This window comes from Hippocampus zosterae, chromosome 2 (genome assembly GCF_025434085.1).
Source record: "Hippocampus zosterae strain Florida chromosome 2, ASM2543408v3, whole genome shotgun sequence".
Lineage (NCBI taxonomy): Eukaryota > Metazoa > Chordata > Actinopteri > Syngnathiformes > Syngnathidae > Hippocampus > Hippocampus zosterae.
In genome coordinates this window covers 25,563,352-25,579,953 of record NC_067452.1, presented here as the reverse complement: position 1 = coordinate 25,579,953, position 16,602 = coordinate 25,563,352, and the positions used below count along the sequence as shown (strand labels likewise).

The window sequence follows — 16,602 nt, the reverse complement described above, 5'->3', positions numbered from 1 at the left end:
CCGGCGTGAAGAGATCTACTTGGCAGTAAAGCTCGGAGTCATGTGCGTCCATTTAAATGAGAAGGCAATGCAGGACAGACACGCTGAGACTGCCAAGCCAACACGCTTGAGGAATGCAACAGCGGCAGCCATGTGAGTCAGGAAAACAGCTCAGCAGCTCCCAGACTGTGTAAACACATGGCACTCCCCAAAAGGAAAGCTCATATCACAAAGAAAAACACATTGTCCCCCAGTCAAGGAATTCCAAGCATACTGTAGTAGGCCTAATGCTTTTGTGTGTTTGTTTACCAAAAAAGAAAAAAGAAAAAGCTCACGCTGGCAAACGTGCGCTGAATCTGTCACTCTGCGGTGTACCTCGACCACGCTGGAGTTCATCAACACAGAGTTGTCAACAGCTGCTGGTGATGTCATGTGGAAGTTCTCCTCACTCTTCTCCCGCCCCAGCCCGCCCTCCCGGTGTGTATTTACAAGTCTCATTGGGTGTTGCTGCAGACAACCCTACAGCCCTGCAACGCTTCCTGGAGAATTTGCTGCAGCATGTTTTCAGCTGCCATCAAAGGAAATTCCACCTCATCGCTCCGTCTTTCGAACCCAAACACTACCGAGGGCAAAAGGGAGTTCCAGAGATGCAGGCATCCAACCAGCCCGCCGGCGCAGAGTAAGTTTGCATTCCAGCTAGTTTGCATTCCGGCTTTCTGTGAGTAGAAACATGTTTAATGCTTTCTAAGTATGCGTCATGCATCCTTTTGGCTTAAGTTTGAATGAATGTCTTGACAAATAACGCCTGGCTTCAACATCCCCTCCTTTTTTTTTTTTTTTTAAAGTTAAGCAATGAAATAAGAAATGCCTGTTCTGGCCTGCTGTCCAACTATCTAGTTGCGTTTCTTCAACTAATGCCGATTCCATTTCTCAGCACTCCATCTCTGCGCTATGGCCTTGGTAGTTTTTTAACGTCACATTCCCCACTCGGACCCCAATTTCTTCCTGACTGATCCAGTGAGAGGCATATGCTGTGCTGTTGTTTCTCCAGCTCTCAAAAGACATCTGCTTGAATCATGTTCAGTTCAAGTTTTCTCCACTTGATGCCCTCATGCCAACCAGAAGCTGTACGGAAAAGTCCCTCTTCATCCTGTCTGGACCCTAGCAGTATATTTTCGAACTTGAAGCAGGATCATAGTCGCGTTGCTCGGCTGTGTTTTCAATTGCTCCTTCTCCTCTCAAAGTCTCAACTTAATCTGTTTGCTGCTGACTGAACAGCATGTACTTAACACGTTCTTGGGAGCAGATGATCTTTGTTTCTTTGAGGGATATTTGCCCAGGAAATTGGTTCAGTCAGTCATCTTAGTCGGGCCTCCGGGCGCTGATTAAGTACATCGTGGGTTGTATTTGAAGAGCTTCAGCCATAAACTAATATTGAGATATTGATGATGTAATCCAAACAAAGTTGACAGAGAGAGAGAGAGTTGAGCTTTTTGGTTTGATGAAGGAGCACAATGATTAGTCTTAGTGCTGGCGATTCAAAGGTGTATCTGTAAAGGTCTATCCAGTGTCTTTGCTTTCATGTAGTATATCTATTTTTTATTTTTAGTATTATTATTTTTTCAGGTGTTCGGCAGTCAGCCACGTGTTTGTTTCATAATACTAACTGTACCATCTTGGTCAAATAATATCTCACCCATGTCACCTGGCATAGTTAATTTATTACCCCTGACTTGGTGCGCAGTCATCATCTATAGTATATTTTCTGGTTTATCTATTATCACACCCACATCTCCTTGTTTGTTCATTATCACACCTTAGAGTCTGCTCGGTTCTTACAGTTTCAAAGTTGCTGAGTCGTTGCTGCACCTCTGACTACAAAGTCTATTGTTAATTTTCCAAATGAAGTAATAATACAGTATAACGACTGTGTGCAAAGTGGTTTGACTTTGATGGTTGACACACCCAGACATTAATAGCCATGAAAATTGTTTGGAAGCACTTGTCATTATGCAAAGAAGGTGTTTTAATCTCTCAACCTTGTACTGCAAGTCTGGAAAGCAGGATCATGAAAGACATGTGAGTGCCACTAGAAATGAGTCAGCTCATCGACCTCAGCAGTTTTAGTACAGTGAGGCCCACTTTTCACTCCATACGAAAATGTAATTAAAGTTCCCTCTGTGCAGAGGCGTGCTACAAGCGCTTTATTGGTAAAATGCAGAGCTAACATCCAGCATAACCAATGGGTTGCTCTCAGAAAATAAAATGTTAGAAAAAATCATCCACACACATTTTTTAAGCTTTAATTTGTTGGAGGCCCCGTAAATCCAAGTCAGATCCAGCAGGCTCAGTCGGGTCGGCCAGCAGAGGGACCCGAAACATCCCATCAGCGTGGACCATCTGTGCTACTGCAGATGGGATGCCTCTCTCTCCACATTAAACCCTATGTCACCCACTCAATGAATGGAAAGTAATAGCCTAACCCCCATGCATCATTTCTGGGTCCCCTCCCACATAACCCCCCCACCTCCAACCCCATGTAGATGGCAAAGATGTCCAATGGATTATCGTTGCAGTCATTCGCGTTTCACAGTGTGGAATAAAACAGTCCGGATACTTGGGCTGACCTGTCAATGGCACAATTAATCCTGTTCTGAAATTGGATAACTCTACCATTCAATTCCTGGCATAGCTGTCTTTTCTTTCACCAATAATTATTTGGCCTCTTCGTCAAGAACTTTTCAAAGTGGTGTGAAGATTTAAGTGCTAGCTCTGGGACCCCCCTGGCCCCCAACACTCTGGCCTGGCATCCCCCATGCAGATGGTCATTTTAACATGTGATCTGTTTGCGTAAACCAAACTAAAGCCCAGGACAAGCAAACAACTATCCAAACATGAATGTCATTGGTGGTTGTGAGCCATTTGATTCGTGTTTAAACATGAAAAGCATCGTCATGTTCAGATCACATCCACTTTTGTGGCCCTGACAGAAGGTGCAATCCGCGACACCGACTGTATCATAAAGAAAATGATACCAACAAAAAGCGCGAAAATGAATCGTTTACAGAAGGACAGTATCCGAGGCATGACAATCCATATTCATGGCCTCATTGCTATTTATCCACAAGGCTCACGGTTTGTTTCAGAGAAGCAAGCGCTCCATGGTCCTAAGTGTTCTCATTAAGCTGTTATCCCTTCACATTATCCTCGTGGTTTTGTTGAAGCTGTCTGGGGCTCCCCCCTCGTTCCTGCAGCAGATGTTTAGAAAAAAGAAAAAAGAGAGACCCCTCTACCAACATTTAACACACACGCACACACACTGACACACAAACTACTGCCCATCATCCTGGTATCTAATTAGGCTTCCAGCACAAAGACTCCCAGATGTCAGCGTCCTCCTGGCCTCCTTTGATTGCCTCCTTTCCACACCGCCGACTGACTGGATGACCGGCTGGGGGCTGCGCACGCTGTAGGCGTCGACACGTGTCACTCTGCGGAGGTCAGCGCCAGACCGCTTTAACATACCAGTAATTGCTTTAGGTGTAAATCACAGGAAATCAGGAGGGAGGGAGGACAGTCCCGAATAACGCAATAAAAAACTGCAGAACTCTCCCTTTGCCAGAGAGAGAGAGAGAGAGAGAGAGAGAGAGAGAGAGAGAGAGAGAGAGAGAGAGAGAGAGAGAGAGAGAGAGAGAGAGAGAGAGAGAGAGTTTCTATTTTTATTGAAACTGGAATTCCCTCCAAGTTCTGTGTCGCTAAACTAGTTGCACATTCAAAATCCAACTGGCCAGTAGAGCGGAAACAAATCACTGTTTGGTTTGTTCAACAAAGGATGTAATATTATGAGTTTTCTTTTTATCAGCTCCCTTATCTGATCGAACACATTCATGTGTTTACTTATCACTTCCGATTAGTACGCAACCTCCTCCTAGCCATTTCCAGTGCCATGATGAAAAAGGCGCCATTCTCTCGGCGTCAGGTCAGCGCAATCAGGTGCAGTGCTGACACCTTTTGATCTCAATTTCCCACGACACTGCTGCCCCCAACACCACGACAACGCATGCGCGCACACACACACACACACACACACACACACACACACACACACACACACACACACACACACACACACACACACACACACACACACACACACACACACACACACACACACACACACACACACACACACATCTACTTTCTCTGCAATAACTGCAGAAGCTGCAGGCTGTTTCATTTATATGAAATCTAAGCTTTAAACATGTACTGTAATCATGCTACAATGTGTAGTTAGTCTTGAAAGGCTGCATGTCTCACATCCTGTTCACTGATTAGTTGGCTTCCACAGACCGCCCGTGGACATTTAGAAATGGGGCAACGGGTTTGAAAACGCATCGTCGTGTACTGAGGCATCACGTCGATCATTTTGGATTTGGTGGTGTGACACAGAACAGGATGTGTCATGATGTGTGAGGATGTTTGACAAGTGCACTGACGCAGTGGAGGCCTCGCAGAACACGTAGACGAAGCTCCTGCCACACAGGGACACACTAATGACATGATCTTAAGCCTTTTTGGATGCTTATAATCATGCTTATATTCATTTAATTACCAGGTATATTAGAATTTGCTAAGCAGATTCGAGGTCATATTGTTAAGGCCTTTGCCCTCGGGACATCCATCAGCTGACCTTTGACCCTTCCCTTGCCAGTGAGGAAGTGTGGTGACTCCTCTTTGGCCAGCAATGGCCGGGTCTCTTTGTACAGGAGTAGTGTGCATAAAGTGAAGTGTTTATCTTCGGCTGTGGCCTTAGCCAGGTCGAACTGGTTCCCAGCGCTGTTTGGAGAGGCCTAGAAAAACAAAGGGCTCAGGGTGGGTGGAAGGGGTGGGTAGATCTAGCTTTGCGAAGCCGGGGGAAAATGGGAGGGAACTTGGACTCTGATCTTGTGTAGAAGGTGAAAACTTGAACAAGAGTGACGCTGCTGGACGCAAGGTGATGACTCTCTCCCCACCCCTTCCCCTCTCTGTAGAGCGTCCCAGGTGAATGAGACACTGCCGGACGAAGGAACCTTCAGCAGACATGTGGAGAGTAACAAGCAAATAAAGGGATTTTCCCCGGGCCCACTGGTAAGAAATATAAATTTACTCTTCTTGTGACTCGAACTTAAGGTTCAGGAGGCGCTCAACGTGCATGCAAATATGTCTCATGCTTAGTCAGTCTCTGGGGAAAATATCATTTTTCCATGTGGGGAGTCAGAGCCAGCATGGCCTTCTCTGAAGCAGCATCAGAAGCACTGATTTACAACCTAAATTCTTATTTCTAATTTGCTGCATGAAATTGTATTCCAAATAGTTTATCATCTTGATGTCATAACATTTCTCTTGGCTGCACTGCTTTGACTACATGAACGGGGAGGTTAGATCTGTTTGTCCATTTAGATAGACCTCTGTGTGTTGCAACCATGTGTTGTAAACACTTCAATCTAATCTGTAAGGATCCTCAGAATCGGTAGTGCTCCGCCACATAATTCAAACTGGATTTGCGATTGGATCAGATTTCAGTTGGGTCCTCACAGCATCAGCATTTATTTGGCCGCTGATCGGTTGGTCAGAGCAAAACTGTTCGACGGGAAAAAACTGTTGTGATCCACATCAATACTGTACATTTAATAATAAGCATTTCTGGTGAATATGATGTATTTTTATTTCAATGTATAATGTTTGGTCATGTTATGAGATCAACGTTGGTTTCTAGCCACGCTGGATGATGTACACAGCAGATGTGTGCTGTAATATTTTCTTTTGTATGGTATTGATGATTTCTGTCATTGCAACATGATAGTGGTAGTATTAAGAGATGGATTTGGAGCCCCGTGTACTAAAGGCGCAACACGTCACTTTACACAAGTATAAGTAAAAGCCTTTAAAGATTCATACGAGTTTAATGGACAGAAATGACTCCAGTGGAGCGTTCACCTCAGTTTTGTCACATGTCCTATTGCGCCAAGTCTTTCAGTCATTAAAACCCTCGCGTGGTATGACACCATGCACACACGTGCTAGGTTTGGGAAGCACAGCAGAGTCGTGGCCGGATGATTGGCGAGCATTTATCAGGGGTGGAAACTTACTGTTGCCAGAGGTTAACTGAAGGTGAATCTTTTTGCGAGTGCCTCTTTGAAATGTCAAGTGCAGCCAAGCACTATATTGTGTCACATATAACCCAACCCTCCTCGCAGCCCTAGCCATACACACTCCCACCGACTCACATGTGCATATGAGAGTCATTGCTACGCAGGAAATATGAATCAGCGTTTTGCGTCGTTGTGTCAGTGGAGGATACTGGAACACTGGATTTATTATTTCCTATCCCCTCGTCAATAAGCAGTAACATATTACCTACAATCAGTACACGCCAACCATCTACAATCCCAAATCCATTGATGTGTGAATCCTCTTCAACCCCTTTTCACCTGAATACACTACAAAGACAAAATATTTTATGTTCAAACTGGTCGACCTCACAGTGCAGAGGTCGTGGGTTCGATCCCAGCTACGGCCTTCCTGTGTGGGGTTTGCATGTTCTCCCTGTGCCTGTGTGGGTTTTCTCCGGGTACTCCGGTTTCTTCCCACATTCCAAAAACATGCATGGCAGGTTCATGGAACACTCCAGATTGGCCCTAGGTGTGGGTGTGAGCGCAGATGGTTGTTCGTCTATGCCCTGTGATTTTCTGGCAACCGGTTCAGGGTGTACCACACCTACTGCCCAAAGACGGCTAGGATAGGCTCCAGCACACCCAAGACCCTAGTCAGGGTAAGCGGATAAGAAGATGGATGGGTGGATGGATGCCTGTAACATGTTAAAAAATAGCTGGGACAGGGTCAGGTTTAAATGGGGGACAGGTCTGGGTCAGATTGAAGGTGTAGCGAACACAAGGACTTGCTTTCACTGTTTCAAACACTTTGGCCTCAGTGAAACTGTCCAGCCTCGCAAAATCCCGATGACACCGCATAAAATAACTTTTATACACATTTCCTCCCTAATGCAAGGTAAAAACCTTGAGACAGGCCAGTGACCACTAACCATGGGGCCATTTCAGCCAGTCAAGGCTGACAATTTCGGAAAAGCGATACCGACCTTATTTATGGACATAATTGTACCTTAAATGCCACACTAGAATATAAAAATAACAAAAGAAACACACATAATGAAACAGTAGTACACACACTGATTCCATTGAGAAGAGCGGAGGTGGGCAAAGACAGATGACAGAGTTTTGGAAGATCTTCATCCAGCTGGGCGGTTCCAAAAAGTCGCATGTCACGTACCTGAGATACTGCTCTCATGCGGAGGAGTATTGACGTGGGCTACACGAGTTTGGAACACCTCCCTCTTCAAGAATGCATCCAGCCCTCGGCTTCCTCAAAGCTTTAGGCTAAATTCACAATTAACTTTGAGTCTTTGTGTTTGGGGAAGGTATGAAGGGAGTGGACTCTGAGTCAGCGGTATCTACATTTTACTGATGTGTTTCACCACGCTGCTGGCTTCCTTTTGGCAGGAACAAGGCTGGGCGCATTGGCTAAGCTGAATCAGGTTGCGCAGCTTGGGAAGGACCCAGTGTGGGCACGGAATAACTGGGGCAAAGCATTACATAAGAGCAGTGTTGCTGGGTTGATTTCACGGCACTATTTATTTTTATCACTGGCCATCCGCCTGTGGTGGAGACGCTTGTCGTTACGCTGGGATGTGCACGGTGAGCGGCTGCCAGTGAGATTTAAACCAGGTCACTGACAACGTGCTGCCGGGGGTCAAGCGTGCAAGGAACGGGCTCATTTGGCCAAAAGTTCTATTGTAGTGGGATACATTTTGGCGATATTTTGTAGTCTGGGAATTCATCAGGTTATTCACTCGCATTAACAAAAAAATCTATCGATCCAAAATCTGAATATGTGGGGTTCAGTTGTCCCATCGTTGCATTCATGTACAATGGAGTTTACATGCAGCACCACCCCGCACACTCACTCATACACATAATAGAGAAGCCCACCTTTATCCATCTTAATTAGATTTGCATCTGTTGTGCTTCAAACCGTAAAAATGAAATGAGTTAATTTTTTTCTTCCTCGTGGAGGATGACAGCAAATGTTCGGATTAGATGGGTTGGACTGTACCATGTTTTGGGGGTTGAATCGCAGGATGAATCAAATGGCAACAAGATCAAATCCCCCTCCTGCCCCCACTCACTACAATGTGCACTACAATTAAATTGCTTTTTTGAGCATGAAAATATGCTGCGTAGCTGTTGTACAATCTTGCTCTCAAAAATAAATGCTTTGAAATTATGCCTCTTGCCCTTGCAATTTCCACATGCAGTTGATGATGGAATTATTTATTCATCACTTTGTTCATTTTGCTTGTTATTTTTACTGGATTGATCAAATAAAGCAAAACAGTTCCACAAAAATCTTGCTGTATGATGTGAGGTTCAAGCAAGGACACATAAACCAATCATTTTGATATACACCTGCACTCATGGATTTTTAAGTTTATTGCACATAATTATAACAGTCCCCTGAATTATTTAGTAAAAAAAACAACGAAAAAAACAAGAGGGCGAAAGAAAGAAGAACCATGGCCCAGGTGAATGCTTATATGAGAGGTCATGCGCTCCATTGAAAATGACTAACCAAAATAACCTCGTGCGCTCTCGCCAATGTTGCAGTGACGAATGTATTTCTTCAAAGCGTGAAGTCATCAGCCTGTCTGGGGTTGGTCAAAATGGTGGACGTCCTAGCTTGCGCTGTCAGCTGCACTTGTTTTGTCTTTGCTAGAGTCTGATGTGTGCCGATAACAAGAGGCAAAAGTGAAAACACTATGCAGGAGGATAGGGGAAGTTAGTAATCACAAGAGCTCCGTATTACTCCAATATCTTCCAAAAAAAAAATATTCACTCCCATACTTTTATATCAGTTTTCAATTATGAAAGAGTAGCAGTAAAAATAGCTTATAATTAGCTCTAATGCAGACTGGAAACTAAACCAAGGAGGCGAGTGAATTGGCAATAGAAATACTCGTTGAGATCCTATTGGTCCCCACACTGTCAGAGAGTTTTAAACTGACATGAAAAGGAGTCATTCAGGAACAATTGTTTTCTCAGACCCTGTTTTCAAACTCATTACTGGCCCGACCCAACTCTGGAATTGACTGCTGCCACTTGATTCTGGAGTAGCCGGTTAGAATGGGTCTGCCTGTACAACTTGGATAGGGAAAATGTCACTCACGCTTTAAATCCTGAGCCTGAGTAGCAGCATCAATTTCCAGCTTGCTGGATTCTCTGTCACCACGACTGACCTGTTTTCTTCCCAACTTGGCACACATGCACTTGAACCCAGTCCTCTGCCTGGCACTGAAATCTCTGACCCGTATTACAGGTTGCGTGTTTCGCCTCAATAAAAATGCTCACTGAAAGTCACCAAAGTTGAGCTTCTGTTATCATTAGTCTCTTATCTTTTCTGCTTCCGTGTCTACAAATTAGTTAGGAAGTGCAATCATTTGGACACTTCTCCGTCCTCGTCAATGTCTGCTTCCGGTGACAGCCTCCTTTGTTCGCTGCAGATTGATTGGCCAGTTATCCAGATTATATTCTTCATTTAGAAAACTTCAGAAAAATGTATTTATCCCCACTGGGAAATTAAGGGAGCAGAGACTGGCACAGTTTTTAAGAAACATTTCCTCTTTTCAGAAGGACGATTAATGTCCCAATGGTGCTGTGGTGGCAGCAAGTCTCCAACCAAAATTGTGTTTGTTTATAGTATGTAAATGAGTCGGTGTCTGTCAGTGAGGGACGTGTGTGTGTGTGTGTGTGTGTGTGTGTGTGTGTGTGTGTGTGTGTGTGTGTGAAGTTTCATTCATTCATTTCTTTCTCTTTACTTGATGAATGAATGTGTGCTGGTGAGCCAGCGTAGCATCTCTAACCAAAATAGTGAGATGGTCATTATGAGATGATCTTGCATCATAAGAAACTTTATTTATAGCTGACACGCATTTCCATGATGAACTATTGCACAAGTGCATAAAATGACATTTTACATAGACACCAATCTCTGAGATTCACACATATACAATGCAATCTATTTCATAAACAAGATGGGTGGACCCTGCTTAGCTGAAAACAATTAACTTTCAGGAATGTGTGTCGTTAAGATTGCAAACCTGCAGCTTCACATAGCTCGACTGAAGAACTCCTAACCATGCCGCTTATGTCATAAATTTTGTTCGGCTCGTCTCGTCACATGAGCAAAACACTACCTGCCTCTCGGCTCACATGAATCATCGCCACAGCCAACAGGTTATATGCTCTCTGGCAGACAGCAGTCTAATAATTCAGGATGAAAGCCCACTTAGTAAGTAAAGGCAGTTCCAGATGAGCCTGGTTTTAAACGAACATAGACTTAAAAAGTGCTGTTGTCAGTGTTTCTATAATTTGTTTGAGAAATATAGAGAATGAACCATTCAGACCCAGTTTATGTACTATTTGATGTACACAGATAAGGTTCCCACTTTTTCTTCTTAAGTGACCCCGGCATATTCTGTGTACAGCGGAAGTTTGAGTCTGAATAAAACTTTCAAAGAAAAAACAACAACTTGTATTTGCACACTAATTTCAGTGTACAAACGGTCTTGGCAGGAATCAGCGGATGTATATATGTTGTGCCACTTCTTACACCATGTAGGCAATTGGCAATTTGCGTAGCGCTTTGCTGTAAACTGAAAACCGGATTTATCCTTCTGCAGCACAAGGCAAAAATATTTGCATCTGTAGGCAGAAGTCTTGCATCCTCTTTCAATCAATCAATCAGTAATGATGTTGAGGTAGACTAAAAGAAGTCTGAAAATATATTCATATTTTTTTTTACAGAAACTACCTACAGTATGTATGCTATTTATTAAATGTCACACCTCTTTAATTATGGTTGATATTGGTGGAATTACGCCAAAAATAGCCATCCATGAATGTTGTCCCACCCGCCTACAATATATTCAGTCATGAAGCATAAAAAAAATGCATTTACTCGATCACAGATGCCAGAGGCAGTCACATTTTCATCACAGTGCTGCCTTCTGGAAATAGAAAGTAATAGCGTGAGCGAGGTCATCAAAAACATGATTTAAAAAATGGTCGGAAGGAATCCGGAGCAAATTCATCTTGGACAATCCAGTTTTGGATTTTTTTTTTTTTTAACAGAAAAAGTGTTTCTCTCGATCCGTATGCCAAAGTAATGAGCAATAGAATCATTTATTTCATTATAAAAGTTTCATAATATTTTCACTTATTTCTTTATTGCATTTTTATTTATTTCTAACCGTACACTGGTGAAAAAAATTGTTCCTAAATATAACTTGGTTTTGGGCCTTGAACCGATTCATTATATTTCCATTAATTTAAATGGCAAACATTACCTGGTTTAAGAACGTTTCAAGTTAGAAACGGGATCTCAGAACCAATGAGGTTCATAACTTGAAGTTTCGCTGTTTTTTTTCACGAGCTGCATTGTGGAGCTGCAAGAGGCAAATCCAGGGGTTCATCCAATTTGATTGAAAATGAAAAGTGTTGTCACTCACTGCATTTGAAACATGAACACACTTAAAGCTCACTCACGAGGAGGATTAAATATTGAATAGAGCTGATGTGGCCTCGTTGGGGACAGACAACATTTCAGACAAGACACTTAACTGCCTGCGACAACACACACAGACACACACGAACACACCACAAAACACACATCCACACACAGAGGCATACAGCAGCTGAGACTCAGCTGGGTCAGAAGTGGAGAATGAGGTGGAAGAAGAGGCAGCAGGCAAGTGGCAGACAGGAGCGAGGATGAGCGAGGATGAGCCACGTTGCCGATCGTTCCGTCCATAGGATTAGGAATGTTCCCGTGCTTGAACAACTGGCGGTGAGTGTCATCCCTCCATCCCGTCTGTGGAAGAAGAAACTGGGGCAGTGTTTGGGGCTGCCATATAATCAGGGTGCTCTCCAGTCAGGGCAAATTTACAACTACCTACCGTACATTTGGCCAGACGCGAATTGCTGGAGGATAGAGGATGATGATTTTTTTTGTGGGGAGCTCGAGGATGGATAAGCAAGTGCACATGCAAGTTTATGGTTCGGCTACTATCAGTGACATTCCAATATTTCTATGTGAAGTTATGCGATCTTACCCATGGTGCGTGCCCTGTGCGCATAGGGAACCATATCTGTGTAGAAAAAAAATGTAGGTCACTTGCAGACAAGCTGTGATGCAACTAATTACGCCCCACATCCTTACTTGCGCCATATCTCTACCATGCTGCTGGATTGTGCGTCTTCACAAGCAGCGTGGACTGTCACGAACATTGTGACAGGATGTTGAAAAAAAAAGAAGTGTGGCACCTGATCTTTTTTGAGGGGATGGGGTGAGTGAGAGGAATTTCTGTGCTTCATTTCTCTTTGTGCAAGAGGTGGATTGTAGTATTGCATTCATTCTGACATCCTATAAGTCTCTGCCGAGCTCTGTAACGCCATATATCTTATGTCTAATTACATTAACAGAAACTGAATAGTGACTAATGGCTCGTGAAAAGAGAAGGAGCGAGACAAAAAGCCAGGAATTGGCGAGCCTTGTGATGCATGATTGAATGTTTCCATCCTATTTCACTGTCATGCCCAGATTACCTCCAGAGAAAACCAGCATCCCCCACCCCCTCAACTCCAAATCCCAACTCAAACCTCCTCACACATTCACACTGACCCACTGAACTTGAAATACTTAAATGGTGCAACACACATCCCAAGCATTAGTATCGTCACTCATGTGTTTCTCGGGAGTTTGGCTCAAAATGAAGCTTTGTTGGGCCTCCGGCGCCATTTTCCTCTTGCTTATACTGGCAATCCAATGAAAGCTATCCATACACTGATGGTGCATGTGATCGCAGCTATTTACAGTATGTCCTCCATGTGCATCTTAGCGAGCAAGCTTACTTTTCCTCATTTTCAGCTGGCTTGCAAAATGGAAAAAAAAAGTAACAGGATGACCCCTTTGGCATCAACAGGCTCTGTACAAATAATATTAAAGGTTGTTTTGATTACTGGTAATCTGTAGTCATAAAGTCCTAAAATCATAGAAGCAAGAAAGTGTAAATATGAAATTGCCATGATTTATACTCGCTATTGACAGTTATCCAGTAAATCAGATTTTGCATGGGATACAATGGTGCTCATTTTTTGTATTTTGACAAATTAGAAGTATCTTGAGGATTACATTGCAATCTGCTACCCCCTATAACTCTATGCAAATATCCCCCAGCTGCAAGCTGCAGCACCCTGCTGCTACCCAACATGCACACGTGCGTGCATGCGGCGCGCACACACACACACACATTCACACGCACACATGCGCACACACGCGCACACACACACACACACACACAAACACACACACACACCCTTGGGTCAGTCATGGGAGGGCCATGAAAAGGATGCCGAGATGATTAATTAACTCTGCCCTGGTTTTGATAGCGCCTTATTGGCTTTAAACACACTGTGTTTCTGCTTTAGAGCTTTGCATAGATTAGCTGGCAGGCCAGCACACAGACACACTTCCCAAATATTGAGGCCATGATGGGTGAGTGTAGTGCCATGGTTGTGCAACGCTGCTTGTAAAAGTGTCAGCTTTGTTATAGGCAGTTTCAAGAGGAACCATTAAAGCTGATGGATAAATAAAGTTAGTTGCAATAAGAATTATTTTGTGATGACTGCATGTGCTTCTCACGTGTCAGCTACTTGTGGTCATACACAAATGAATACCTTCATGATTTTTAGCCATATTGTAACCTTTGACACTCAGTAGGACATGTGTGATGACAAACGATACACAAGCAGCGTAAATATGCATGAAGCACACAGGCTGTGCTTTAGCATCCCTGGAGTTTGGAGCATTGACTGTTTGCTCACTGTATAAGTGTGTGTGTGTCCCAGCTGACCCTGTAGTAGCCCTGACCCAGCGTCCCTGGGGCTTGTATACTTTTTCATTGTTGACAGCTTCAAAGGGTCATTTGCACAATCCAAAACGATGGAGAGAGCCTTTCTTGAAGGCTCACACTGGGCGGTATTGTGCGCAGGAAATCACCTGCCCGCGTGGCTGCAGGATGTGTCACACAGTGCACATTTGCATGTTTATGATTGAGCCTGTGCAGAGTTGGCCTGTATGTCGCATTGTGCAATGGTTAAAATCCTGTCTGGCGTCTTTCAAAGCAGTTATTTTCATAGCAGGCACCGCTCCCTTAATTTCTCGCTAAAGTGCTTTTATGCTAAGCAGCAGGACTGAGACATCATAAACTGAGACGTCTGTCTTGACTCAAGTGGTGCCGCCTTTGCCATGTAACAAGGTGTTGCGGAGAACCTGCTTCTCTCCCTTCATGACATTGATCTCCTAATTTTCCATCTCACTTACAGGTAAGAAATCATTTTGACATGTTAGTTTTTGTAAATATGCTCCCAAAACTGCAGTTGTACTTTAAAGGAATCATTACAATGTGGTTACAGCAAGTAGTAAAACAAAATCAAAAGCAGACTCTTTTAATGATTACAGGAAAATCCATGGATATACAACACTGAATGCAATATTTCTGGCTAGGAAAACACATTCGATTGATACTTGAGAAGCAATTGTATAAAAAATTAAATACATGAGATATTTAAACTGTTTTAAGCTCGAATTGTGTTACTAGTTTAACAATATATATTTTTTGTAGTTTGGTCGACATGTTGCTGTTCTGAATCAAATCACTCTCTTAATAATGAAGCTACTTTTATGATCCTAGTGCTGTTGCAACATTCCCCAGGCGGTTTTAAACTTTGTACGAATCTCTTCCTTTGATGTGACGTTAGTTACCTCTCATCTTGTTGATGCCCGGCCTGGACAATGTATAAATGGAAAATCCTCAAAGGTTTTGTGTTAGGATGACCTAACCTTAACCCTAACTCAACCCCAGGGTGGGTTTGTCACACACGGACACATGATATGGGGTGAAAAGCGGGCTCCGAGTGCTCACGTGACGGCAGCCCACTTCACAGCATCCACAAGTGGAGATCTTCTTCAATTCCTTATACTCGTAGCTTAACATGCCAATCTCCTGCATGGACTCCAGTGAGTCCGTTATGCTCTGCAATGTAGACCGTGCACCTCACCTGTGCTGAATTTTAAATGGCTTCCATTGGCCTGGAAGCAAATCAGCTGTGGATGTTTTCACTCCCACAATGGCGCAAGTGCCCCTCTCTATCTGCGACCATCTCAATGTGATGTAGTTTAGCTACTTATGTCATTTCATTTTAGCTAAGCTTGCTGCATTTTTCTCGGGGGTAGCTTCACCGCAGTGAAGCTTCATTAACGTGTGTGACGGTTCATTACATCTTCCAAGTACACTTGCCCAGCACAGGAGTAAAAGGATATACGCTAAATGTACTTGACAAAGTTCCATAACTGGTTTTCAAGATGAATCGATGGCTCTAGAAGTCAAAGACAGAAGAAAAAAAAATCAATATCATCCGCATCCAGAAACAATTGTCCATGTGGATTTTTATGGAGTTAGTTTCAGAGGACACAATATGAGATGTGTGCCTCTCATGACTCAATCACTCATGTTTATGGTGATGCGCTCGTGGCACTCCTTGATTTCCTGGCGTGCTCACTTGCTGTAGCCAGAATGGTGATTAGGATTTTATGAGGCGAGCCGGGCCTCAGGTGAACACTTGTGACTAGGGGGGATGCTCTGTGTAGGATGGGGTGATGCCCAGGAGCTGATTGTGTAGAGTCAGTGGTCAATGATTGTCTTTCTACACGGCCACAGCGGTCAATGAGGGACAATTTTGAGGACCCACGGGCTATCAAGCTGTGACCAAACATCCATCTGGTACTACAGCTGCAGTAGCTGTCAACTACCATGTATTTAAAAAAATCTCAATTTTGCTGGTTTCTTAGGTCTCCTCTTTGCTTAAAGGTGAGAAGAAGGATGAAGATGACCTACATAATTCAACACGTCTCAGAACCTTTTCCCTCAATAAAATACATGTGGCTTGAGGCCAAACTGAAAAATCCTCCTTACCGTCTGTTCTGTGGATGTTTCACAGCTCACCGTGTCGTGAATGGCGTGCGTGTTTGGCCGCCTCCACAAATAATACTCCCCATGTGGTTGATGCAACTTGTGACCTACAAGTGAACAATGCAGAAAGGACCAGTGTGTGATGTACAATGCCATGGCAAACAGCTCATGCTGAAGGTAATGCATTCAGGGGTAGAGGGCATCTGATGGGTGAGCTATTGTAAAGCCTTCGAAAGAAGCTGCTACCTCACTTCAATCAGCCCGTTGGCTAGTGCCGCTTGAGAAATAGCTTCCAGAGGCGTCAGAGAATGGGAGAATAAATTGCTAGAAGGGGCTGGAGGTGAGGGGGGTCAATGGGGGGGGGGGTGCCCCAGATAAAAGCGTTAGCTGAGTAAACATGTAGTAATGATAGAACAGTGTTGTTATTGTAAGAGCAAATAGCTGGCCTAAGCAAAGGAAGTTTGGGTCCTTGCGTTGCAACA

The 16,602-nt window shown here is 43.7% G+C and overlaps 1 protein-coding gene across 6 annotated transcripts in view; it reads left to right on the top strand.

Annotated features, from left to right (window-relative positions):
• The first annotated feature begins 475 nt into the window (after positions 1–475).
• LOC127595509 (nck-associated protein 5-like) overlaps positions 476–16,602 on the top strand; it is an 81,741-nt gene continuing 65,614 nt past the window's right edge. For 2 of the 6 annotated variants that reach the window (XM_052057064.1, XM_052057063.1), the window contains exons 1-2: positions 479–658; positions 5,010–5,106. In XM_052057064.1, coding sequence (XP_051913024.1) covers positions 627–658; positions 5,010–5,106 — 129 coding nt within the window. In that variant the 5' untranslated portion in view covers positions 479–626. Of the gene's footprint in view, positions 659–5,009; positions 5,107–11,774; positions 11,938–14,263; positions 14,475–16,602 lie in introns of those variants that run through there. The other 4 variants (XM_052057074.1, XM_052057067.1, XM_052057069.1 and 1 more) reach the window with 4 other exon arrangements.